The following is a 27,833-nucleotide window of genomic DNA, read 5'->3' as shown; positions in this document are numbered from 1 at the left end:
CTGACATTTATTGTTGAAGTTTACAGTCACTCCCCAAAGTGGGGAGACAAAGGAATAATAAAGTAGGTGAAAGTTTTTTTTGATATTGCTGCAGCTTGCTGAGGCTACACTGCCTGACTTCGATCTGTCTGCAGTAACCTTCCTTCCCCAGCTGATCACCAATAAATCCAGCCAGTGGGGAAAGAGTTCTATTTCTCTTCCCCTGGTGACTGGCTGTTCTTGATCTCATTCCTGCTACCACTGCTGGTCTGAATTCTGTCCTTTCCCCATTTCCCCATATTTATTCTATTATTCCTCACCCTCTAACGCTTTTAACATGCAAAAATTCCATTGATCTCTTACTAAGTGTGCTCCATTGGAGATTTCCAAACACGTTTTTAAAAATCCACTAAATTACCTGAGGCTTAGTTCATATAAGTTGGGGAAAGCCTGATGTTCTTGTTGGATGGAGGATGCGACTTTGAAAGTAAAACTTGCTAGTCCTTTTAGAAGTATCAAGTAACTTGAATTTTCTTTTCCTCTACAGGGGGGTTTGCTAAAGTAAAGTTGGCTTGTCACATACTGACAAAGGAAAAAGTTGCTGTAAAGATCATGGACAAAGAATCACTTGGAGTAAGTTCACAGAAAAATAACGGAAGGGTGATATAACCTGAAGCAATTAGCTCCTCATGTCTTGAGAATTTAACTGGTGTTGAGATATATTTTTTGAAGGTATCATTAAGAACTTTTGAGATTGCCTGTTTATTTCTCTTGAAATGCTAATTGTTGGTCAAGCAATGCTTTTCATCCCATCAGGCCGTGGCGAATTCAAACTAAGTAGATTGTCCTGATGTATATATGTTTTTCTGGTAGGACGACTTGCCTCGTGTTCAAACAGAAATAGAAGCAATGAAGAATTTGAGTCATCAGCATATTTGTCGTTTGTACCATGTTATAGAGACAGCACAAAAGATCTTTATCATCCTGGAGGTAACCATCCAAATAAATACACTTGAAATTAATTATATGCATTTTCTACTTGAAATTGCAAAACAAAGTTTTTTTTCTTAATCTATTGACATTGAAAAATGTAGGGAGTGATTGAACTTTTATTCTAATCTAAAATGTATAGTGTTTAGTATAGGCATTTTTGCCTCTTTCTTTAACCAAAAAAATATGCTTAATGTGCTACCTTCTCAGCCTATTCTTGTTTTGTTGGTGCATTGTTTCCCTAGTCTAAATTCTAGTTAGTACTTTCTATATATCCGGTTTCTGTTTCTAACCATTTGGCAAGAATTAGTTCTGGGGTCGATAGCCTACATATAATCAGGTTTGAAATAAGCCAAAACATTTAAGTGTATTCAGATTGCCTGGACCAGATGGAGTTCATGCCAGAGTTCAGTTTGCAGCTTGATCACCAACATGACACATTTTCCACTTTGTACCATCACTGAAGTTGTAGTGAGTAAATCCAGATTGGGGCTGGATAGAGTTAGCTGGATTGAGACATTCAGAGGGTGAGATACCTAAACACTTATGTTTGACACCACATTGAAAGCAAATCCAACCTATTGTCAAACCAAGTATAAAAATGACCTACATGCAAGTCATTTAGATATTCCAAGTGTAGAATGGTGTCTCCTCGATGTCCAAACATTTAAAGTCTAACTGTCGGCCTTGGCACAGTTGTAGCACTCTTGCCTATGATTCAGAAGATTGTGGCATTAAGCTCCTCTCCAGACATTTGAGCATGGTATCTAGACTGATACTTTAGTGTCGTATGAAATGACTGATGCACTCTTGAAGATGCCATCTATTGGATGAGATATTGGCTCAGATTTTACAATAGACATAATGGTGAGTCTTTCGGTGCTGTTAATTATTATGGAGGTAATGGGTTATCAATTTCCAGACTTGTGGTGTCCTATTCCTTTAATTATTGTTGGAAATGTAAAAAGTTTTTCTTTGTCTCTCATTTCTCTCAATCCCATTTTTCTTCTTTTTAACTTCTGATGTGATTTTATATTGAATTAACTGTTCTAACTTACACTTCCTGGCTTAGACTCAGCATGTCTCAGTGAGGATTCTTCAATCAAAGATGTATGAGTACAAATTGTTGCATTAACTGTTTGGTGTATGTGTTTGTGCAAATGTGTACATCATTGCCTCTCTGGGAGAGCTGTATTTAAGTTTCAGCTAGATATACATTGAGTTCTACTTGGTCGAAGCACAAATTCCAGCTATTAGCCTCTGATCAGTAACACTGATGCAAATGGATCATGGAATTGTTAATGGAAATTAGAGGCAGAATTTTTATCAACCTTTATCAATTTATCCATATCAATCAGGTGGGTCAGAGAGTCTGGCAATTGCAATTCAGGATTCCTCAATTATGCTGCGGAGTTTTCATAGAATCCCTACAGTGCAGGAGGGCACCATTCAGGCACTGAACCTGCACCGACTCTGAAAGTACATCTTACTCAGACCCACCTTCCGTCCTAGCTGTAACCCACATTTACCACGGCTAACCCACATAGCCTACCCATCTTTTTTATGCTAAGGGACAATTTAGCATGGCCAGTCCACCTAACTTGCACATCTTTGGACTGTGGGAAGAAACCGAAGCACCTGGAGGAAACACACACATACACAGGAAAATGTGAAAACTCCACACACACTCACCCAAAGCCAGAATCAAACCCGAGTCCCTGGAGCTGTGAGGCAGCAATGCTAACCACTGTGCCACCCTGAGAAGCTTTCTCCTAGTTAGCTGGGGAACTGATCAGTGGCTACCAAAACAGCAGATAAGTCAATGCTGAGGCCAGGAATCGATTGGAGAGTTATGGTAGAGGACAAAGGAGTTAAATCAGATGGGCTGTCAATTGAGTGGCATGTTAGTGGTGGGGTGGAGGGCAGATTGGTGGCCTCGTGCTGGGTGTGGTTGGAGGTCTTGTGGAGCTGTAGGAACGGAGAAACGAAGTGGGATTGAAAGTTTTATGGAGGGGATGTCTTGTGTGGGGTACCTGAGTGTGGAAGCTTCACAGGCAGGCACCTGGATCCACAAAGTATTTGTGAAGGCACTAACCTCCTGAATCCACCAAGCCCTCTTCTGACCCTTGAAAACACAGCTGAACACAGTTTGTGAGGCTTGCAGCCCTGTAATATTTAAAATTCCAACCTGCTTCATGGATCGGGTTTGTTGCCCACCAACATTTTAGCCTCTGTTAAAGCCAGATATAGCAGGGTTAAAGGCATGTTTTGGTCTGGGAACCAATTTCTGAAACTCGGTTTTCACCTGGATTTTCAGATAAAGTTCAGTCTTTGATGTCTATCAGTACGTTATTTTACCTGGATATCTATGTATGAGGGATTTGTATGCTTGAAGATATTGTTAGTGTTCACTCAAAAACATGAGATCCTAAAGGGAAATCTGTATGGTCTTGGATTGAGCAGGACATATCACCATGTACAAATTTGCTGCACGTTTTTAAGGAAGGAAGCTAATAAGTAGATATATAATAAGTTGATATAATCTTTGTAAAGGCTTTGATGAAGTTCCATTCTGGAGACAAGTACAGGTGAGGATAATCTGACTGAGGGTTGCGATGAGGTCCTGCTGGCTTTGGAATTCAAAGGGTATCATGAATTGTTGGAAACTGTAGTGTCCTGACTGGGAGGGGTTGTGGGTTTTGAACAAAAATAAAAAGATATGGTTTGCACATGTAGATTCAAAAAAGCAACACCAGGTTTATTATAGGAGCTGTTGCCTGTACAGAATAGAAAATGAAACTAAAACAGAAGCCTGTGAAACACCCCAATGACATCTCAATTAAATCATGTGACTGACTCTTGAAACAATCATGCAATCTCTTAAATATATAACATCCCTCCCCTTTACTTCTGTGGTCATGATGACAAGTTACTACAATGTTATACATAGGATCAATAATACTTTAGGCACAGTACTGTGCACCATCAATCATTATACACAGTCAGTAAGAAAGTTTTGCCAAAGGGTCATCTGGACTTGAAATGTCAGTTCTTTTCTCTGCTTACTGACGCTGCCAGACCTGCTGAGATTTTCCAGCATTTTCTCTTTTGGTTTCAGAATTCCAGCGTCCGCAATAATTTGCTTTTGTCTACTTTGTGTTTCACCATGTGTTGTTCAGTGGGGACATTCTCCTCTTCACAGTTGTAATTCTGTTATAAATTATTTTTGTACAATGCAACTTGTTCTTCTTGAAGGTACCCAGATTCTTCTGAATATTCCTCTCGGGAAGCTGATCTAGCCCAACAAGCTTGTGCAATGTGATCCATTTTGCCTCCATTCTTGCATTGACTATCTTTACTCCAGCATTCACTCACTACATACCTCTTTTGGCATATCTGTGACATGCTTGTTACTGTTTTGACTTATGGCATCTTCTTTCCTGTACCAAATTATGAAGCCTCTTAGCAGCCAGTTCCATCAACACTGATTTCTACTGCTGTCTTTAAATTCAAAGCATGTTCAGTAAGCAGTCTTCTTTGAATAGCCTCATTTTGACTGAGTGACAGTGAAAGAACAGTGATATATTTCCACATCAGGATGGAGTTGCTTGAGTATGATATTCATTACTGGACAAAATTACTTAGAGCCACTCCAAATTGACCAATTTCCTGCAATCTGATTATTATTTTTATGGTAAGAAGTCTCACAACACCAGGTTAAAGTCCAACAGGTTTATTTGGTAGCAAATATTTTTATCACAGACCAAAATACTAACATAAATCATCTCTCTCTTTTTCTGATGTTTGTTTAACTTGGTATCAAATTACCGTACATGCTTGATGTAATCACTATGTTGACAATTTCTGCCATAGTCGGTAAATTGAATCATCAAGGAGCAAAGGCCTCTTTTGAACAGACAGTATTGTACAGCATTTTTTAAATTGCTAAGATAAATTGTGTACATACGTTTAAAAAAGCATATTTAAATGAATTGTCTAAACCATCTATCATAAATTGTATTGTGACGCCTAGGTGCTGGCTTTTAATTAAATGCAAGGAATTGCCCATTAAAAGATCCCAAAACCCTACCTGTATCAATGATAAATGGTATGGGAGTCAATTAAGCTCTTAGAGTATCTGCCTTCCTGGTTAAGGCACAAGCACTCCCAGGATAAGGTTATAAATTGGTTCTAATACAGCAGCGATGGCTAGGAATTATCTTCAATGTATTGCCATCAGTTAGTATTCTGGCCAAACGTATTTTGCAGGAAACCTAAATTTTAAATAAAAACATAAACATGCTGTCAAATATACTTCAAATTTGGACTCTTATTTCCTAAATTTAGAAGATTAAGGGGTAATTGATCAAAATTTCAAGATATTAATGGGAACTGATTGATTGGGTTGATCAAGGGAATCTATTTCTGCTGGTTGTGAAGTCTAGGATGAAACAAATTTGCCTCAACATTAGAGGAGCATTTCAGGAGTAAAGTTAGGAAACACTTCTACTTTTGAATTCTAGATAATTTTATGAGAAATACGTCCCAGCATATTTAACATTTTTAATTGCTTTGCTGACCTGTGATGCTGCTTTTAATCTGTTCCCCAGGTTTGATTTTACATCAAAGTGCATCATCTCACGTTTGTCTATATTCAAGTAAATTAATTGCTTGACTGTGTGGTCTGAAAGTTTTTAATGTTGTCTTGCATTATGAAGCCTTGTTCACCAAATTGTAGCTTCCCCCCCAGTTTGGTATAATGTAGTTTTGATATTGAATTACTTATTCATGAAGGCCTGTCTTCTCAACCTTGCCCCTTGCCTGAGGTGAGATGATCCTCAGGTTAAATCACCATAGTCAGCTCTCTCTCTCAAAAGGGGAGAGCAGTCTATGATTATCTGGGACTATGGTGACTTTACCTTATTGCTAAATCCAGATCATGAGTGTCAGTCATGAATAACAGTGGTCTTTCTGAAAGCACCGATTTATGTGAAACACCATTTTCCACCTTCCTCCAATCTACTCTATTCTCTGCTTTCTATATTTTAAATGGCTGTTTATTCAACAGTTTGCCCATAACATCACATGCCTCAATCTTTATCATGAGCATGCTTTATGGTACCTTATCTGTTGTAACAATCTAATTCATAATCCATACATTTTAGAATATAACCACCTTCAGTTTTAGGGATTTAAAATTTTAACTATAGATAAATGGGGCCATCTGGTTGAAAAACTGGTAAGTGCAACTCAAACAAGCCGTAGTTAGTTACACTTGAAGGTAGTCTGTGTTTATTCAATCAAGTTGGAATTGATAATGGGAATATAGATTACCTATTGTTAGACTTGTGGCAGAGCCAGAAGGTCGCCACTTAAGTAATTTAAATCTTTTATTTAAGTATGTGAAGAGGTTAAGGGCATTAGTCAAGAAGAGAGTTTCCTGCTGGAGACAGAAATTCTGGAGAAAGAATCAGAAAAACAAAATGCACTAATCCTATAGGGTACAAAATCAAGAGTTATGTTGAAGGTAAAATAATTAATTTACATATCTATTTGAGGACATCCAAAAGCATACCATGTTGTCTTAGAGATGGGTATGGGATGGAAGGTTCTTTTGTTTAAGAGAGCAGGCAGTAGGTTTGCTTTGGTGTAGACTGCATCTCAATGATTTTAAGAGCCAGCAACAGTATTGTTAGTCTGGCCTGCATTTTAAAAATGTCAAAGGGCTCAAATTTCAGTTTGGATTTCATGAGGGAAAAGCAGCTGGAAGATTTGCCAAGCGTATAGCTTGATGAAGAAATCTACAATGGTCCTCACAGAGCCAAGTGGCAGAAAGCAGTCAGCAGAGTTCACTTGAAAAGCTGGATGAAGCATCTGCGGACAACCAGAATAAGGAGCTGGGTATCAACAGTCTTAAGGTATTAAATAACAGTTGGAGGTTCCCTCAGCCGTAATGCTAACAGAAGGAACCTCATAAAATCTTATCTCTCTGAACAGCTGGAACACTGACATAGAATTAGTGAATTATAGAGGGCTGTGGCATATCTTGTGGGTTGGTTCCTACATAAGTAAATGAGTTGATGAAGGATGTACTTGCCATAGAGGGAGTGCAGTGAAGGTTCATCGGACTGTTGTATGAGGAAAGATTGAGTTGACTAGGCGTGTAGTCACTGGAGTTTCGAAGAATGAGAGGGGATTTCATTGAAATGTACAAAGTCTGACAGGGTTGAACAGGCTGGGTGGAGGGATAGTGTTTCCTCTGGCTGAGGGGTCGAGAACAAGGGGTCTCAGTCTCAGGGTACAGGGAAGATCATTTAGGACTGAGATAAGAACATAAGAACTAAGTGCAGGAATGGGCCATCTGGCCCCTCGAGCCTGCTCCGCCATTCAATAAGATCATGGCTGATCTTCTCGTGGACTCAGCTCCACTTACTCACCTGCTCACCATAACCCTTAATTCCTTTACTCTTCAAAAATCTATCTATCCTTGCCTTAAAAACATTCAATGAGATAGCCTCAACTGCTTCACTGGGCAGGGAATTCCACAGATTCACAGCCCTTTGTGTGAAGAAATTCCTCCTCAACTCAGCCCTAAATCTACTCCCCCTTATTTTGAGGCCATGCCCCCTAGTTCTAGTTTCACCCGCCAGTGGAAACAACTTCCCTGCTTCTATCTTATCTATTCCCTTCATAATCTTATATGTTTCTATAAGATCTCCCCTCATTCTTCTGAATTCCAATGAGTAGAGCCCAGTCTACTCAGTCTCTCCTCATAAGCCAACCCTCTCAACTCTGGAATCAACCTAGTGAATTTCCTCTGCACCCCTTCCAGTGCCAGTATATCCTTTCTCAAGTAAGGAGACCAAAACTGTACACAGTACTCCAGGTGTGGCCTCACCAACACCTTATACAGCTGCAACATAACCTCGCTGTTTTTAAACTCCATCCCTCTAGCAATGAAGGACAAAATTCAATTTTCCTCAATTACCTGCAAACCAACTCCATGTGATTCTTGCACAAGGACACCCAGGTCCCTTTGCACCGCATCATGCTGCAATTTTTTACCATTTAAATAATAGTCCATTTTGCTGCTGCTGTTACCAAAATGGATGACCTCACATTTACCAACATTGTACTCCATCCGCCAGACCCTCGCCCACTCACTTAGACTATCTATATCCCTTTGCAGACTTTCAGCATGCTCTACCACTCATCTTAGTGTCATCTGCGAATTTTGACACACTACACTTGGTCCCCAACTCCAAATCATCTATGTAAATCGTAAACGGTTGTGATCCCAACATGATCCCTGAGGCACACCACTAGTCACTGATCGCCAACCAGTAAAACACTCATTTACCTCCACTCTTTGCTTTCTGTTAGTTAACCAATCCTCTATCCATGCTAGTACATTACCCGTAACACTGTGCACCTTTATCTTATGGAGCAGTCTTTGGTGCGGCACCTTGTCAGATGCCTTCTGAAAATCCAGATACACCATATCCACAGGTTCCCCATTGTCCACTGCGCATGTAATTTTCTCAAAGAATTCCACCAAATTCGTCAAACATGACTTGCCCTTCATGAATCCATGCTGCGTCTTACCAATGGGACAATTTATATCCAGATGTCTCGCAATTTCTTCCTTGATAGATTCAAGCATTTTCCCTACTACAGAAGTTAAATTAACCGGCCTATAGTTACCTGCCTTTTGTCTACCTCCTTTTTTAAACAGTGGCGTCACATTTGCTGTTTTCCAATCTGCAGGAACCACCCCAGAGTCCAGCGAATTTTGGTAAATTACCATTAGTGCATTTGCTATTTCCCCCGCCATCTTTTTCAGTACCCTGGGATGCATTCCATCAGGGCCAGGAGACTTGTCTACCTTCAGCCCCATTAGCTTGCCCAACACTACCTCTTTTGTGAAAATAGTTTTTAGGTCCTCACCTGCCAGAGCCATCCTGTGATCAATTTTGGGCATGTTATTTGTGTCTTCCACTGTGAAGACCGACACAAAATACCTGTTCAATGCCTCAGCCATTTTCTCATTTCCAGTTATTACATCCCCCTTCTCATCCTCTAAAGGACCAATGTTTACTTTAGCCACTCTTTTTCGTTTTATATATTTGTAGAAACTTTTGCTATCTGTTTTTATATTCTGAGCTAGTCGACTCTCCTAATCCAACTTACTTTTCTTTATAGCTTTTTTCGTGGCTTTCTGTTGACCTTTAAAGATTTCCCAATCCTCTACTTTCCCACTAATCTTTGCCACTTTGTATGCCTTTTCTTTCAATTTGATACCCTCCTTTATTTCCTTAGATATCCATGGCTGATTATCTCTTTTTCTATAGTCCGTCCTTATCACTGGTATGTACTTTTGCTGAGCACTGTGAAAGATCGCTTTCAAAGTCCTCCACTGTCCCTCAATTGTCCCACCATAATGTTTTTGCTCCCAGTCTACCTTAGCCAACTCCTCCCTCATCCCATTGTAGTCTTCTTTGTTTAAGCACAAGACACTGGGATTGGATTTTACCTTCTCACGCTCCATCTGTATTTTAAATTCAACTATACTGTGATCACTTCTTCCGAGAGGATCCCTAATTGTAAGATCATTAATTTTTCCAGTCTCATTACACAGGACCAGATCTAGGATAGCTTGCTCCCTCGTAGGTTCCATTACATACTGTTCAAGGAAGCTATCGCGGATACATTCTATGAACTCCTCCTCAAGGCTGCCTTGACCGACCTGGTTTGACCAATTGATATGTAGATTAAAATCCCCCATGATGATTGCTGTGCCATTTTTACATGCATCAGTTACTTCTTTGTTTATTTCTCGCCCCATCATGATATTATTTGGTGGCCTATAGACTATACCTATCAGTGACTTTTTCTCAATATTTCTCATTTCCATCCAAATGGATTTAACCTTTTTTTCCATAGAACCTATATCATCTCTCACTACCGCCCTGATGTCATCTTTAAATATCAGAGCTATACCACCTCTTACCTTCCTGTCGGTCCCTCTGAAAAGTCTGAGATCCCTGGATATTTAACTCCCAGTTGTGACCATCTTGCATCCATGTCTCTGTAATGGCCACCAAATCATACTCGTTTGCAATGATTTGTGCCATCAACTCATTTACCTTGTTTCGAATACTATGAGCATACGTGCCCTTGCTCGTTTTTGTACCTTTTTTAAATTCTAACACTTCCATTAAAAACATCTGAGTTCTCCTTCCTTTTAACTTTCTTCCTGATTTTTGATGTAGTTGGAACCTTCTCCCCACATTTTGTCCTTGCTCCCTCCTTCTCGGACTCCTTACATAGGTTCCCATCCCCCTGGCATATTAGTTTAAATCTTCCCCAACCGCTTTAGCAAACACGTCCCCTAGGACATCAATCCCGGTCCTGCCCAGGTGTAACCCATCCAATTTGTACAGGTCCCATCTCTCCCAGAACTGGTCCCAATGCCCCAGGAATCTGAAACCCTTCGCCTGACACCATCTCTTCAGCCGCGTATTTATCCAATATATCCTGTCATTTCTACTCTGACTAGCACGTGGCACCGGTAGTAATCCTGAGATCACTACCTTTTGAGGTCCGATTTCTTAACTTTTTTCCTAGCTCCCTGTATTCTGCCTTTAGGACCGCATCCCTTTTTTTTTAACCTATGTCGTTTGTACCAATGTGTACTACAACCACTGGCTGTTCGCCCTCTCCGCTCTGAGATATCCTTGACCCTAGCACCAGGGAGACAACGTACCATCCTGGAGTCTTGTTTACAGCCACAGAAACACCTGTCTATTCCCCTTACCATTGAATCCCCTGTAACTATTGCACTGGCACACTTTTTACCCCTCCCCTCTGCAGCAGAACCAACCGTGGTGCAGCCAGTTTGGCTGCTGCTGCTTTCCCTAGAGAGGTCATTCCCCTCAACAGTATCTAAAGCCTGTTTTGCAGGGGAATGGCCACAGAAGATTCCCGCACTACCTGCCTATCTCTCTTGATCTGTCTGGTGGTCATCCATTCCCTTCCTGCTTGCGGAGTCTGAGCCTGCGGTGTGACCACCTCTCTATACGTGCTATCCATGATACACTCTGACTCGCGGATGCTCCATAGTGTCTCCAGCCGCCACTCCAGCTCTGAAACTCGAGCTTCCAGGAGCTGTAGCTGGAGACACTTCCTGCACACATGCTGCCCCAGGGGACTGGAACTGTCCCCAGCCTGCCACATGGTGCAAGAGGAGCAAACCACGGCTTGGAGCTCTCCTGTCATGTTTTACCCCTTTAAATTAAACTTTTGAAAGATGTTTTGTTTCAGATTATATCCAATTTTCTGGGGCCCTTCTTTCCTGCTCCTTGTTACTACCAAATATAATCTTTTCAAACTATAAACCACAGAAATTAGACAAACACTATTGTAGCATACAACAACTACAATGCCAAGAGCAAAAAGAAAAAAATAACACTTACTGACCAATCAGCACTCTCCCTCGTAGCCTCTGCTGCCTATTTCACCTAACTCCATGTTCAGTCAACTCGAAAAGCACTCCTCACAATCTGGCAGCACTCAACGTGCAGTTGAGATGAGGAGAGGCTTGTTCATTCATAGGCTGCTGAACCTGTGACATTCTCTACCAAAGGCTGTGGAGGCCAAGTCAGATGGAAATAGATTTCTAGACTCTAAAGGTACGGGGAGAGCCTGGCATTGAGATAGAAGATCAGTCATGATCATATTGAATGATGGAGCAGGCTTGAGGGCCGAATGACCCGCTCCTATTTTCTATGTTTCTACATTTCTATGAACCTCTAAAATTCTTATCATGTATAAGGGAATCACTGGGAAGAAATAAAAAAAAGTAGAATTAAGTTCCTAACACTACAAGTTAATAGTACTTGCTTTGTTTCATTCTTGTATATAATATTTTTGTTTTGTTTAAAAACATGAAATTGCATGGCATATTTCTGTAATTAACTATGGGGTGTTCTGTTCGATATAACTTTTTATATATCAACCAATGTCTCTGCTATCTCTTCCATAGTTTTCTTGAATATACATGGGCATACACCATCCAAGTATATTCTTTAGTTTCGCTTGTGTGTTAATTATTTGTTCCCTTTCTACCCCAATTGTTTGTTCTTTTTAAGTTCAACCTCCTGTGAAATGTTGATTCGTAATCTGCTTCAGTAAAAACTGAGGCAAAGTCACTATGGATGTCTGTGGGTTTACTTTGCCTATCCTTTAATGGCTATATCCTTACTTTGATTTTCCATTTTATTTAGGTATCTGTCCAACGCTCATTCCTTTTTATATTCCTTGATAATTTGATTTTCTGTAATATCTAATTGCCTTTTAGACTTATTGCTTATTTTTCTATTAGTATCTAAATACCTATTCTTGCCTTTTTCTTTCTTTAGATATTAATTTGTCTTTATTCATCTACAGTGCCTCAAACTTAGCTTGCATATTTTTAACTTTTGGTGGCATACATTTCTTTCGAACTCCATTGATTACCTTTTTGAAGATTTCCAACTGTTCTTCCCAGTAAGAAGATTTTCACCTAGTTTAGCTTCAGTTCCAGCCTTGTTTCCTAGTTATGGAGAGTATAGAAACCCTACAGTTCAGAAGGTGGCCATTCGGCCCATCAATTCTGCACCAACAACAATCCCACCCAGGTCCTATCCCCATCACCCCACATATTTGCCCCACTGATCCCTCTAACTTACGCATCCCAGGATACCTAAGGGGCAATTTAGCATAGCCAATCGACCTAACCTCAGGCTTATCTAGCATCCCTTAAATGCGTTGATACTATTCACCTCCAAATACTCCCTATTCCTCCAGTTAAACATAACCATTGTGTTCTGTCATCATTCCAAACTCTACCTGCAGATTCCATCCCTCTCCTTGGCAACTGTCAAAAACTGCCAGATTATTTGCAATCTTTGCATCAGCTTCCCACCTCATTTATTCCATCTCCAAGATCATCCACTTCTATTTCTTGAATTCCTCTATGGAAACCCTCATCCATGCCTTTATTATTTCCAAATTTGGCTATTCCAATACATTCCTGGCTGGCCTCCCACTTTCCACCCTTCATAAACTTTCAACACATCCAAACTTGCACCGAATTGTGTGTCTCAAAATCTTGTCATTGCTAGCCTACACCGGCTTTCAATCCAGCAACACCACAATTTTATCATTCTCAATCTTTGTTTTTAGAATCCATCTATGGCCTTGCTTTTTCTTATCTCTGTAAACTCCTTCAGAGGTATCTGCTGCTCCTTGAACATCAGTTTTAATTGGTCCATTATTTGCATCTCTACTTCCATTTGCCTGAACCCTGGGTTCTGAAATTCCCTTCTTAAACTGCTTCACCTCTACATTAAGATGCTTTGGTCACTTGAATAATATCTCCACATATGACTTGGTATTGAATTTTTATTGATAATGCCCTGTGAAGCATCTTGGGATATTTTAAAAAGTTAAAGACATTCCAGAAATGCAAGTTATTGTTCCATTACATGTGGTGATTCCAATTTTATCAAAAGTTAACATGAAACAAACTGGAGGTCAAATCAATATCAATGTTTTGAGAGCATTTAACTTTCATCTTTGCATGTTCTCTTTTAAAAATCAATTTTTATGCTGTACACACTAACATTTTTATTGCAGTATTGTCCTGGTGGAGAGTTGTTTGATTACATTATTGCAAAAGACCGATTATCAGAAGAAGAAGCTCGGATCTTTTTCCGTCAAATTGTATCAGCCGTGGCTTATGTTCACAGCCAAGGGTATGCTCATCGGGACCTTAAACCGGTATGTATCACCAGAAAGAGAATTATTTGTAATTTAGCCATGTGCATGTTATTTGAAGTCAATATATTATCAAACTTTAAAAAAATCTACAGTGGAGAAAAGACACTGTTGATTCCCCATACTGCATTGGCTTTCGAAGCATCAGAGGACATTAAGGGCAACCAACTATTATATCACACAATCACAAAATTGTTATGGTGCCGAAGGAGGCCATTTGGCCCAACGTGCCTGTACCGGCTTACCAAACAAGCATCATGTCTTAGTGCCATTCCCCTCACTTTTCCCCGTACTCCTGCACATTGTTTCTATTCAAGTAATCATCTGATGCCCTCTTAAATGCCTCAATTGAACCTGCCTCCACCATACTTCCAGGCAGTGCATTCCAGTGTGAACTAGTGTGAAAAAGGTTTTTTTCGCCCATCACATTTTGCTTCTTTTGAAAATCATTTAAATCTGTGTTCTCTTGTTCCTGATCCTTTTACCAGTGGGAATGGCTTCTACCTATTTACTTTGTCCAGCCCTTCATTGCCAACAGATTCAAGAAGAGCTTCTTCCCTGCTGTCATCAGACTTTTGAATGGTCCTATCATATGTTAAGCTGATCTTTCTCTTCACCCTACCTGTAACTACAACACTATATTCTGCACCCTATCCTTTTCTCTTCCCCTATGTTCTTTACGAACGGTATGTTTTGCCTGTATAGCAAAAAACAATATTTTTCACTGTATCCCAGTACATGTGACAATAATAAATCAAATCATGATTTTCAACATTTGTATCAAATCTCCTCTTCACCTTCTCCTCTCCAAGGAGAACAATTCTAATCTCTCCAATCTACCCTCATAACTGAAGTTTCTGATCCCAGGGATCATTCTTGTAAACCTCTTCTGCACACTCTCCGATATTTTCCATCCTTCCTATAGTGCAGCACCCAGAACTGTACACAGTATTCCAGCTGAGGTCTAACTTGTGTCTTGTATCAGTTCAACATAACCTCCTTGCTCTTATGTTCTATGCTCCTATTAATAAAGCTCTAAATACTATATGCTTTATTAACTGCTCTCTACCTGTCATGCCATCTTTCATGATCTATGCATATGTTTGCCCAGGTCCTTCTGCTCCTGCACCCCCTTAAGAATTTGCCCCTTATTTTTTATAGTCTTTCCATATTCTTACTTCCAAAATGCATCACCTCACACTTCTCCGCATGGAACTTCATCTGTCATCTATCTGCATACTACTCCAACTTGTCTATATCATTTCAAAATTCTATATTGTCCTCTTTGTCATTCACAAAGCCTCCAAGTTTTGTGTTATGTTGGAGCTCCAGGAACACAAGAAGGGAGAAAAATCTGATCTGCAGGATTCCAGCCGAATTATTTTTAGTTACTGAAGGAAACTGCGGAAGCAAAATTCACTCTTTGTTGGATATCGCAATTTTAATTGGTATGTTGTGGGTGAAGTGTATTTGGATTGACTCTTTAAATCCCTTGGACTTTTGGAAATGTTATATGGTATAGCTCATTACGTTATACAACACATTTGCCAGGCAGGCTCAGCTGCAAACATCTGGGGCAAAATTTCTGGCTGTGCCCTCCAAGGTCGGAAAATCCCATCTGAGGTAAACAGACACTTGCATGGTCCGTGTCCCGACCGCTACAATTCCCGTAGCGGGCGGGAGCGGAAAATTTAGCCCCCAGAGGTAATTCTAGTTAGAACTTGTGTGACTTTTGAATGTAGTTGGGAAGTGTAGGTTTGTGTATGAAACTAAAACAACAGTTATGTACTGATAATTTTATCCTGATCTTAATTCCCAGGCTGGATATTCTGTTGGCTGGAAACCAGAAAAAGACCTCCTTTGTTTCTCTGCTGTGTTCACAGCCGTGTGCAGTATGTGTCATTTCCTGGAAAGCCTCTGAACTCCCATTATATTATTGTGTAACAGTGGCCTCTACATGAAGGTCATTTAACAGAATGTATTAGCTTGCCAAACAGGCAGAATAGAACCAAGGTTTACAACAGTTGAATATGTTGGAGCTCCAATGATGGACCAATGTTCTGGTGCATCTGTTTTAGTCTCTTGGGATTTAGAGAGATGTTTTCTCTCCTCTCATGCAGTTCATGATTTTCCAGCACTTATTAGTCATGATGGCCAGGTCTTGATGCAAGGCCAGCTATTCAGTGTCTGTGTTTGTATTAAGTATTCTAACTTTTTCTTCCATAGGAAAATCTACTGATAGATGAAGATCATAATTTAAAACTAATTGATTTTGGCCTATGTGCGAAACCAAAGGCAAGTACAGCTATCCCTGCAAGAATTTTGTGTTATGCACTTAGTTTTGTGAAGCTGTTGGTGTATTTTAAGTACAAAATTCTGGCAACATTTAGGCTACAATCTTTACCCCAGAACTAAAAATTTAACTGGTGCGATTTATTGCTTTTTTGGTCAAAGCTCTTTGAAGCTTCAGCACTGATAAATCTGTACCACAGAGATGTCTAGTTATGTGCTCATCCTGGTAACCAGAAAATTCAGCAGTTAACCTTCTCTGTTACATTTTGAAAAGTTTTTGTATTATCCATATTTTCTGCAGCTACTGCACTTTTGGTTACATTGTGCTTGTGGTGCTCAAGCTTGAAATCGGGAAAAAAATTGTAAGGTGCTATATTCTATCAACTTACCTGTATGTCTCAAACCTGGACAGTGGAAGAAAATAGAAACCTTTTAAATGTGGATGCTAAGGTATATGTTAAAAATTCCAAATACAGACAATAAGACAAATGAGGAGATGTTTGAAATTTCAAGAGCAAAAAATACTCTTATAATATGACAGCTGAAAAGAAAATGTCAGCATTTCAGCCACTTGATCAGAGCTGAAAAGCTACAAAGATCTCTTCTAGAGGGCAAAGTGGAGGGCAGCAGAAAGATGAGCCAGCTTAGGTGTATTTGGATGATAGATGTTACAGACGAGCTACATTGCGTGTGAGGATGGTGCAACATAGACAAACATGATTTACCAGGACAGCAGATCTCTTGGCAGGAGTAGCTACAATCATGCAGCAGCAAGCTTTTTTTTGATTATTGGTCACTGTGCTTCAGCGTGAAATATTGTACCCTTGATAGAATATAGCAAAACGTGTATTTATTTCAACAAACACTTTATCAAATTAGTTAATTCTTCAATCTTCCTGCTTTGCTATACTGAAGAAAGAACTTGCATAAGGCTATCAGAGCCTCTGAATATCCCAAAGCTCTTTATAGCCAATTAGTCACTTTTCAAAGTGTGGTCATAGAACCCCAATAGTGCAGAAGAGGCCATTCGCTGCATCAAGTCTACACCAACCCTCTGAAAGAGTACCTCACCCAGGCCCAATCTGCCTAATCTGAACATCTTAGACACTAGGTAGCAATTTAGTATGGCCAATCCACATAACCTGCACACCATGTGGGAAACATGGGAGACAATTTGCACACAACTAGGTTCCACAAGCAGCAATTAAATAAGTGGCAAGATCATTTGTACTGAGTGTTGGTTGAGGAACAAATATTGGCCAGAACACAGAAAATCGCCCAGTTCTTCTGTCAGGGCAGCTTTTATGTTCGGCTGAAATGACAGGGCCTTGATTTTGAGTCTGATTTTAAAGACTGATCCAAATTTAACATGCCTAAAGCTCCTTTAATGCAAATGGTTAACTTATGCAGCTGTAGTTTTCTAATCTTGCTCACACTTAAAATGTTATCCTGGGAGAATCAAGAGTGATAATCTGCCAAGAATCTACATATTATTGAAACTAATAACTGTCAATAAATGAACAATACATTTTTAAAAAGCTCCACATCTGAAGTTAAATCAGCACTATCCTCCCCCCCCCCCCCCCCCCCCCCCCAAATTACCACCACACGCCAGGAGTGGTTCACTCCAGTGGGGTTTACAACAGCTCCTCACTAATGGGGAGCTAGCGCCACAACCCCGCTGGAATGAAGGGAGATCATGGAGGCCCACCAGGAGGTCAGGAGTAAGAGCGTGCTCTGGGCATTGCCAGCCTGGCAGTGCCAGCTGGGGTGGGCAGCAATTGGGTTGGCCCAGAGATGTCCGGGATTCCAGTGATCTGTGGGGAGGTGTCGCAGGGGCAGCGATTTGGGGGGGGGGGGGGGGGGGGGGGGGGGGGAGGGGGGTGTTGTTGGGCTTGCCAGTGAGAGGCTGGCAGTGTGGGGCTAGTGCACATGCACCAATCTCTGCTATGACAGATCGGCGCATGCACAGTGGCCCACTCAGCACTATGCTGCCGGCCTCGCCAGCGGGATTGGCCCCACCCCTGGATTTTCAGCGTGAATCTCCCTGAGGCACTTTGCAGTGCTCCGAGTGTGGGAGATTCATTTTGAAAATCCCGCTGAAACAAACCAGCGGGAGTTACTCCCATTTTTACATACATTTGGCATTGAGAGAATCCCAGCCATGGAGTCCTCCCAATGTCCTCTCCTTCATTCCTTCCTCAATCAAAATGATGGAAAAACAGATTTAACTGATCTTAATTGCTATTTAAGAGAATTGCTGTACATAATTTTGTTGTATTCACCTGCTTAATAACCGTGTTTGTACCAATGAATGGTTTTGGAGTGCTTTGGGACATGCTGTGGTTGCTCTAGAAATGTAAGTTTATTCTCTTCCAAAGGAATAGTGGGTAAATAACTTGCATAAACCCTGAATACCATATTAATATGGACCTGATACAAGGATATGTTATTAGGTACATCAGCAATGTGCTGAGATGTGTGGTGTCGTTGTAAATTCTGTCTTGAGATTAACCTAATGGGATTTCAGTACATTATGTACAGTACAGTACAGGAGAAAAGATTGATCCTAATGAAACTAGTATTAAGAAGGCAGTTGTGCTTTAAGTTTTCGTATATTTGTTTGCTCCACTGTTTGCAAATCAAGCTTATTGCAATTTAACCCTTCCAATACGGTCAAGGAATTTACTTATCTTGAAATGCTTCAGCCTTCAGTTCCTAACAAGCAAAATAGATTAATATTGTCACATCTATGAGTTGATTTGAATCACCTTTTTGTAGTCTATAAAGGTGGTGTGACATTCATTAACTGATAAGAGTTTGCAAGGGTTATGGGGCTCGTATCACTATTAGTAAAGTAAAATACATTGATCTTGGCATCTCTGGAATACGGAGGGGAACTACCAACTAGATTTTACACTGTTGGTTATTAACCTGTGACTGCTCTGGAAAATAGACATTAGGTAAAGTTGACCAGGGTAACTGAGGTATTTGAGGAAAGACAGTGTATCCAAACTGAAGTTTATGAAGTTAGGGAAAAAAGTTACAATAAAGGATGAAATTGGCAAAGTAACTGAACATTTCTTTAACTTGAGAGTTTGCAGAACTGCTGCATTCTGTTGGTGTGTGTCGAAATCTATTACAGCTTCAGTTTTATCTATTGCAGGGTGGTTTAGATTACCATTTAAAAACATGCTGTGGTAGCCCTGCTTATGCAGCACCTGAACTTATTCAAGGGAAGGCTTACATTGGCTCCGAGGTAAGTGAAGTATTCTATTGAAATATTTTTTTATCAGAAATGTCAAAATTAACAAACTACTTCCTCAGATTGATAAAGATCTTTCCTACTCTTAGACAAATCTGGCATTGTGTTGCTCCACCAAGACCCTTGATGTGGAAAACAAACTGATAGCATCCTAACCTGTCTGACTCACTCTTCTAATCTTGTATGTGGGTACCATTTGGCCTTGGAGCCCAATTAGGTGTAATCCATTTGATCCATCATGCCAGTATCATCTCTCGAAAGGACTATTCCCAGTTGTCCTGCGGGGCTGCTGCACCTTTTTGAGGAGGTTCTGATGGTGTCCTTGAAGAGTTTCTCCTTTCCTTCTGGAGGTCACTTGCTGTGTCAAAACTCCCGAGTAGAGTGCTTGTTTCAGGAGACTTGTGTCAGGCATGCAGATGTTATGGCCTGCACCGCAGAACTGATCTAGCAGGGGAACGCTTTGATGTTGGGGATATTGGCCTGAGCGAGAACACTAAAGTTGTTGTGCCTATCCTACCGATGGATTTACAGAAACTTGTGGAAGCAGTGCTGGTGGTACTTCTCCAGGGTTTTGAGAAGTCTGCTGTACATAGTCCACATCTCTGAGCCATATGGGAGGGTGGTTTGCACTACTGCTCTGTAGACATTGGGCTTGGCGCCAGGTCTGAGGTCCTGGTCTTCAAACACTCTCTTCCTCAGGCAAGCGAAGGCTGTGCTGGCAGTGTCTGCAACAGCACCTTCCAAACCCAAGATTGCCACCATCTAGAAAACCAGGGCAACAGGCACTTGAGAAAACCATCACCTGGAAGTTTCCCTCCAAGCCACTCACCATCTTGATGTGGAAATATATCAGCTGTTCCACATTGTCACTGGGTCAAAATTCTGGAACACCTTCCCTAACAGCACTGTAGGTGTACCTACACCACATGGAGGTTCAGGAAGGCAGCTCACCACCACCCTGTCAATGGCAATTTGGGATGGGCAATAAATGCTGGCCTAGCCTGCGATGCTCACATTCCTTAAATTTAAAAAAACAAGTAAAGAAAGGGAAATCTAATGTTTTTACCCACTAGAATTCTAATAATTCACCATCTGAAGTGGCTTAGAAGTATTTGCATTTAGTACAGATCATAAAAAGTGCCTGAATTACACAATTCCTTGTCACAAACAAAATTCAGAATTTTTGTTGTCTTCTGTCACACTCATCCTTGGACTTATTGAACACCTTCTGGGAGTCCGTAAAAGCACATCCATAGACATTCCCCTGTCTACTGCATTAATCCTCTCTTCAGAAAAATCAAATTGGGTTCATCAAGCATGACCTACCCATTACAAATCATTTTAAATGATGTCCCTCATCTCTTGTAACTTCCTGGAAAACCTCTATACTATTTTTGAACATAAGAACTAGGAGCAGGAGTAGGCCATCTGGCCCCTTGAGCCTGCTCCGCCATTCAATAAGATCATGGCTGATCTTTTCATGGACTCAGCTCCACTTACCCGCCCGCTCACCATAACCATTAATTCTTTTACTGTTCAAAAATTTATCTATCCTTGCCTTAAAAACATTCAATGAGATAGCCTCAACTGCTTCACTGGGCAGGGAATTCCATAGATTCACAACCCCTTGTGTGAAGAAGTTCCTCCTCAACTCAGTCCTAAATCTTCTTTCTAACTGACTTCACAATGTTGATCATAGGTATATCAATTAAACCTTTTACTGTTATGAAACTTAAAGAGCTAATGAGCTGTTTTATCTATTTAAGTTGAGTGACCACAACATGATTTTATTTGAAAATCATGCTCTGGATTTTTTTTTTACAAGGTTGGAGAAGCAACTAAAACAAAATTGCCCAATGTTAAGAGGATCAACTTTAGGTGGGTTTGAATATGGCTTGGAAAATGGAGGAATCATGGAGTTCTTTTGTGGGGGGAGGTGATTATGAATGCAATGGATCAATGTGCGCTCATTGCAAAGCAAAGGGAAGAAACAAGAAGGCACATCTGCTTGGTTAAATGGGGTTAGCAAGCAACTCATGATTGTGTGTGGGGGGGGGGGGGGGGGGGGGGGTGGCATTTTAAAGTCATACAGAGAAATGGCACTAAATTGTAACCGATACCAACAGGTATGCTTGGAGTGGAAAAGAGACATCAAAATGGCAAGGAAAAATTTCAAATTGAGGATAACAAAAGTGAAGCATAACCTTTCTAGTTATATTAACAATAATGCAGAGGAATTGTTTAAGGATATGACAACTGATGGCTGCACTGACTGCAAAAGTGATCATTCTTTCACTCCGACCCTACTAGAGACAGGCAGATAACTTGAATGACTTGGAAGTGGAATTAGATAAAATAAAAGTGCTAATACTACTTCATTATACTAAAAGTTTGAGTAATATATCAGTAACAAGGACCAGAAGTTTACTGTCCTGCCCACCACAAAAATCGGAGTGGACAAGGGGCAGACCATGGAAAAGTCCATTGACCTCGAGCATGATTTTATGGTTTCGGGACGAGCGTGGCTGTAAAATCCCGCCCAAGGAGTGAGCAACTATCTAAACAGCCATTTAAAATGGCTGAGTGCTATGCAGTAGTGCAACATGGAATTGATGACATACAACATTTAGGTTGTTGACCAAATCAGTCACAATAATAAAGTTTCACTGGATGTTCCCATTAATTTGCAAATTTACAGAATTAAGTTGCAACCCTTCACATTATTATTAGTTTGATTGTCAAAACAGCTGTAAAGTTAAGATAAATAAATCTTAGGAGCTGAATAAATATATAAGATGATTATTAAGGAAAGAAGGCAGTAAGTTACAGGAATTCTGAAACATTCCTTCTGGAAATAATTGGGGACTAGAGAAAGATGTGACTTGTTTTTTAAAAGATAGCCAAAGTAAAACTGGCAAAACAAGTGAATCTGATGAAGCTATTGAAACACTTGGCAGGCTCATGGCAGGCTGGTGCAAAAGGTTAAATCTCACAGGATAAAAGATGAGCTAACTAGATGGGTGGAGAACTGGCTTGGCCATAGAAGACAGAGGGTAACAGTGGAGGGGTCTTTTTCCGGTTGGAGGTCTGTGACTAGCGGCGTTCCGCAGGGCTCTGTACTGGGACCTCTGCTGTTTGTGATGTATATAAATGATTTGGAGGAAGATGTAGCTGGTGTGATCAGTAAGTTTGTGGACGACACAAAGATTGCTGGAGTTGCGGATAGTGATGAACATTGTCAGAGAATACAGCAGGATATAGATAGGCTGGAACATTGGGCGGAGAAATGGCAGATGGAATTTAATCCAGATAAATGCGAAGTGATGCATTTTAGTAGATCTAATGTAAGGGGGAGCTATACAATAAATGGCAGAACCATCAGGAGTATAGACACACAGAGGGACCTGGGTGTACAAGTCCACTTCTCCAGCTTCCACCCTAAACACGTTAAAGAAGCCATCCCCTACGGACAAGCCCTCCGTATACACAGGATCTGCTCGGATGAGGAGGATCGCAACAGACACCTCCAGACGCTGAAAGATGCCCTCATAAGAACAGGATATGGCGCTAGACTCATTGATCAACAGTTCCAACGCGCCACAGCGAAAAACCGCACCGACCTCCTCAGAAGACAAACACGGGACACAGTGGACAGAGTACCCTTCGTTGTCCAGTACTTCCCCGGAGCGGAGAAGCTACGGCATCTCCTCCGGAGCCTTCAACATGTCATTGATGAAGACGAACATCTCGCCAAGGCCATCCCCACACCCCCACTTCTTGCCTTCAAACAACCGCACAACCTCAAACAGACCATTGTCCGCAGCAAACTACCCAGCCTTCAGGAGAACAGTGACCAAGACACCACACAACCCTGCCACAGCAACCTCTGCAAGACGTGCCGGATCATCGACACAGATGCCATCATCTCACGTGAGAACACCATCCACCAGGTACACGGTACATACTCTTGCAACTCGGCCAACGTTGTCTACCTGATACGCTGCAAGAAAGGATGTCCCGAGGCATGGTACATTGGGGAAACTATGCAGACGCTGCGACAACGGATGAATGAACACCGCTCGACAATCACCAGGCAAGACTGTTCTCTTCCTGTTGGGGAGCACTTCAGCGGTCACGGGCATTCGGCCTCTGATATTCGGGTAAGCGTTCTCCAAGGCGGCCTTCGCGACACACGACAGCGCAGAGTCGCGGAGCAGAAACTGATAGCCAGGTTCCGCACACACAAGGACGGCCTCAACCGGGATATTGGGTTTATGTCACACTATTTCACATAAATATTTCTGCTTTTTTCCTCCTGAGTCTTTATCATGCGATCCTAGAATCAGAATTTATGTCACACTATTTGTAACTCCCACAGTTGCGTGGACCTGCAGAGTTTCACTGGCTGTCTTGTCTGGAGACAATACACATCTTTTTAGCCTGTCTTGATGCTCTCTCCACTCCCATTGTTTTGTTTCTTAAAGACTGGATTAGTTGTAAGTATTCGCATTCCAACCATTATTCATGTAAATTGAGTCTGTGTCTTATAAGTTCTGTTTGTGAACAGAATTCCCACTCACCTGAAGAAGGGGCTCAGAGCCTCGAAAGCTTGTGTGGCTTTTGCTACCAAATAAACCTGTTGGACTTTAACCTGGTGTTGTTAAACTTCTTACTGTACAAGTCCACAGATCCTTAAAGGTGGCAGCACAGGTGGAGAGGGTGGTCAAGAAGGCATTTGGCATGCTTGCCTTTATTGGACGGGGCATAGAATATAAAAGTTGGCATATGATGTTGCAGCTGTATAGAACGTTGGTTAGGCCACATTTGGAATACTGCGTCCAGTCAGGTCGCCACACTACCAGAAGGACATGGAGGCTTTGGAGAGAGTACAGAAAAAGTTTACCAGGATGTTGCCTGGTATGGAGGGTCTTAGCTATGAGGAGAGATTGGGTAAACTGGGGTTTTTCTCCCTGGAAAGACTGAGGATGAGGGGTGACCTAATAGAGGTGTATAAAATTATGAAGGACATAGATAGGGTGAACGGTGGGAAGCTTTTTCCCAGGTCGGAGGTGACGAACACAAGGGGTCATGGGTTCAAGGTGAGAGGGGCAAAGTTCAACACAGATGTCAGGGGGACGTATTTTACACAGAGGGTGGTGGGGGCCTGGAATGCACCGCCAAGCAAGGTGATTGAGGCGGACACGCTGGGGTCGTTTAAGACTTATCTAGATAGCCACATGAACAGACTGGGAATAGAGGGATACAAAAGAATGCTCCAGTTGGGCACATGAGCGGCGCAGGCTTGGGGGGCCGAAGGGCCTGTTCCTGTGCTGTTTTGTTCTTTGATAAAGAAGCTTCTAGATAGAAATAAACTCATAAGATGGGCATTTTGGGTTAACGATGGGAAGCTTTGACAATTTAACTGATTTTCTTTTCAGGGTAACATGGTGTATTCTAAAGTTGTAAGCTCACTTTAACAGCAAAGTAAAAAATATGAAAAGGTTGCCACACCATGGGTTACTTAACCCGTTCGTGGAGCTTTATTAAATATGTGTTGCTTGCTTACAGTCCAGGATGGAAGAGAGGAAAAATCTCCCAGATGCCTCTGATGTCACCACATAATCACGTGACACACTACACAGAGATGCATTGGTTTACAATACATAACGTCCCTCCCCCCCCATTAACTTAAACTCTTACTCACTATGAATAATAATTATTTTGCCAAGTATCATTATATACAGTTTTATATTTACACAATCAGTACAGGAGTCTTTTAGGTGGACGTAGGTTTGGCTTGGGCAGAATCGTCATTCAGGAGTCTTTGCTTTTATGCTCTTGGTAGTCTGTTCACCACCTAGCTCAGACACATGATAAAGTTGGTAGTTCTTCACCTTTTACAGATAGTGTTGGTTCAACTGGTGTAGAATCTGAATTTGACTCAATCGTGATCATAGATTGAGGGATTTCCAAACCTTGAATGTCAGATGTAGGTTTGTTAGTTACCGATGCAGCGAATTCTCCTTTTTGAGACAAGAATTTGATCTGTGTGCCACCTTCAAATTCTCTTATCATCGGTTTGCACCGAGTAAGAGTTTGCACTCGTCTTTGCGAGTGTTATGGCAGGTTCCCACTTGAAGAGTATTTCTTGCTAAAACACTTTCTTCTTGATCAAAACATCTTGATTTCAATGTCTGTTCATGGAAAGTAACTTGGTTTGTTGTTGTCAATCTACCATGGTTGAAATGTCAGGTGATAAGAGCAAATCAAATTTGGTTCTCAATTTCCTCTTTGAAACAACATTGCTGGAGAGTTTTAGGTTGTCGCGTGGGCTGTTTCTGTAGGATATGAGAAAGTTGTTTACTCTTTTTGGCTAACGGTCCTTCATCCCTTAATGCTTTAATGGCATTCTTCGATGGTTGTTCCAACCTCTGCCAATCCATTAGTGAAAGGATGATAAGGCATAGTTCTGATTATGCTGTATGCCAGGGTTTCTGAAGTAGTCCACGAATTCCCTTGACATGAACTGAGTTCTATAATCACTAATTGCTCCGGTTTGCCAAATTGTGCAAATACCTTGTTTAGTCATTCAATTATCTTTTCAGTTGTTGTTGATTTCATCATCATGATTTCGGGCATTTGAAATATGCATCCACGAGGACAAGAAACATATATCCCTCGGTTGGTCCCACAAAGTCAATGTGAACTCTACCATAATTGTTTCGGCAATCCATGGCTGCAGTGTTGAATATTTTGTATCCTAACACTGTCCTACTCTTTCTTCAATCTGAGTCTAGTCCTGGCCACCAGGTCCTTTCATATGTACGACTCCTAGATATCCTTTATGAAGTTGATTCGGTATATGATTCTGCAAGCATAGAGGAATGATGACTCTAGTCCCCCATTGCAGTACTGCATTTTGTACGATTAATTCAAATTTCCTTGTTCGGTATGGCTTGAATTCTCCTGTGTTTTCTCCTTTGTTTATCCAATGGTATTCCATTCAAGATGATGTCCATGACCTTCCCCGTCACCAGATCTGACCTTGTGTGTCTTTGTGCTTGAGGCTATAATAGGTACACTATTTGGCCACTTAAGGGTCTCAATTGGGGCAATGAGGGACTTCCTGACCAAGGCCTTGCCTGCCCCAGTGTAAAATCACTGAGGTCAGGGTGGGCAGAAACCTTGCTCCCCCCCGCAACCAACATAAAATCCCACGGGATGGGGGTTAAACTTAAAATTCTGGCCATTATTAAAATACAGAGGAACACGACGCTTTGCAATGGAGGAATTGAATTATGAGGAGCAATTGTGTAATTTGGATAAAATTCTCACAAAGTGCGGAGTGATATGATTGCTATTATTTGGAATTCTAAAGGGACTACGTAATGCAGACCATGCCATGTTGTTACACAAGATCCAATACACTAGAATCTGAGGACACACAAAGGGAGGCAAGTTCCAAATTAACTTGTGGAAATGTTGTTTCAGTGTGTGATTATTAATAATGGTGCCCTCGGAAGATAGTATTTGCTGCGAGTTTTGATTCATATAATACAAATTAAATTCATTTCCAAAAAGTATTTGGGATTAGGAATAAATTGAGGGAGGACAAAAATTAATTGGTGCTCACAATGAAACAGCTGATTTTGTACCTATGGTTTGCAAATTTCTTCACCAGAGCTTTCCTCACCTTGTGTTTGGGTCTATTGTAGACTAAATCTTGATTCTTGCGTGGAACTTGGATGTGGTTGCGATAACAGAGACTTGCTTAAAAGAGGGACAGGACTGGCAGCTAAATATTCCGGGATATAAGTGTTTTAGGCGAGACAGAAGGGAAGGTAAAAGAGGTGGAGGGAGTGGTAGTACTGGCTAGGGAACATATTACAGCTGTACAGAGGGAGGACACCTTGGAAAAATCATGCAATGAGACACTGGGTAGAACTCAAACAGGAAGAGGACAGTCACTATGATGGGGGTGTACTACAGGCCTCTCAACAGCCCACGGGAAGTTGAGGAATGGATATGTAAACAGATTCTAGACAGGTGTAGAAATAATAGGATTGTTGTAGTGGGAGACTTTAATTTTCCTCATATTGACTGGGAATCCCTTAGGGCCAAGGGTTTGGATGGTGAGGAATTTGTTAAGTGTGTCCAGGAAGGCTTTTTGGAACAATGTGGATAGTCCTTTTCGAGAGGGGGCTATACTGGACCTAGTACTAGAGAATGAGCCCGGTCAGGTCATCAAAGTTTCAGCGGGGGAACATATGGCGAACAGTGACCACAATCCCTAAGCTTTCAGATATTGATGGAAAAGGACGAGTATTATCCTAGGGTTAAGGTGCTAAATTGGGGGAAGGCTAATTACAACCAGATTAGGCAGGATTTGGAGGCTGTTGTTTGGAAGAGGCTATTTGAGGGTAAATCCATATTTGGCATGTGGGAGTCTTTTAAGGAGCAGTTGATTGGAGTGCAGGACAGGCATGTG

At 41.2% G+C, this 27,833-nt stretch overlaps 1 protein-coding gene across 3 annotated transcripts in view; it reads left to right on the top strand.

Annotated features, from left to right (window-relative positions):
* Positions 1–27,833, top strand: part of melk (maternal embryonic leucine zipper kinase) — a 101,108-nt gene that overhangs the window by 11,191 nt on the left and 62,084 nt on the right. For all 3 annotated transcript variants that reach the window (XM_078215361.1, XM_078215359.1, XM_078215360.1), the window contains 5 exons: positions 527–612; positions 853–969; positions 13,648–13,791; positions 16,015–16,083; positions 19,247–19,339. In XM_078215361.1, the coding sequence (XP_078071487.1) occupies positions 592–612; positions 853–969; positions 13,648–13,791; positions 16,015–16,083; positions 19,247–19,339 (444 nt within the window). In that variant the 5' untranslated portion in view covers positions 527–591. The remainder of the gene's footprint in view (positions 1–526; positions 613–852; positions 970–13,647; positions 13,792–16,014; positions 16,084–19,246; positions 19,340–27,833) is intronic.

This window comes from Mustelus asterias, chromosome 6 (genome assembly GCF_964213995.1).
Source record: "Mustelus asterias chromosome 6, sMusAst1.hap1.1, whole genome shotgun sequence".
Lineage (NCBI taxonomy): Eukaryota > Metazoa > Chordata > Chondrichthyes > Carcharhiniformes > Triakidae > Mustelus > Mustelus asterias.
Note: the sequence above shows the minus strand (reverse complement) of the source record. Positions and strands in the feature narration are given on the sequence as shown.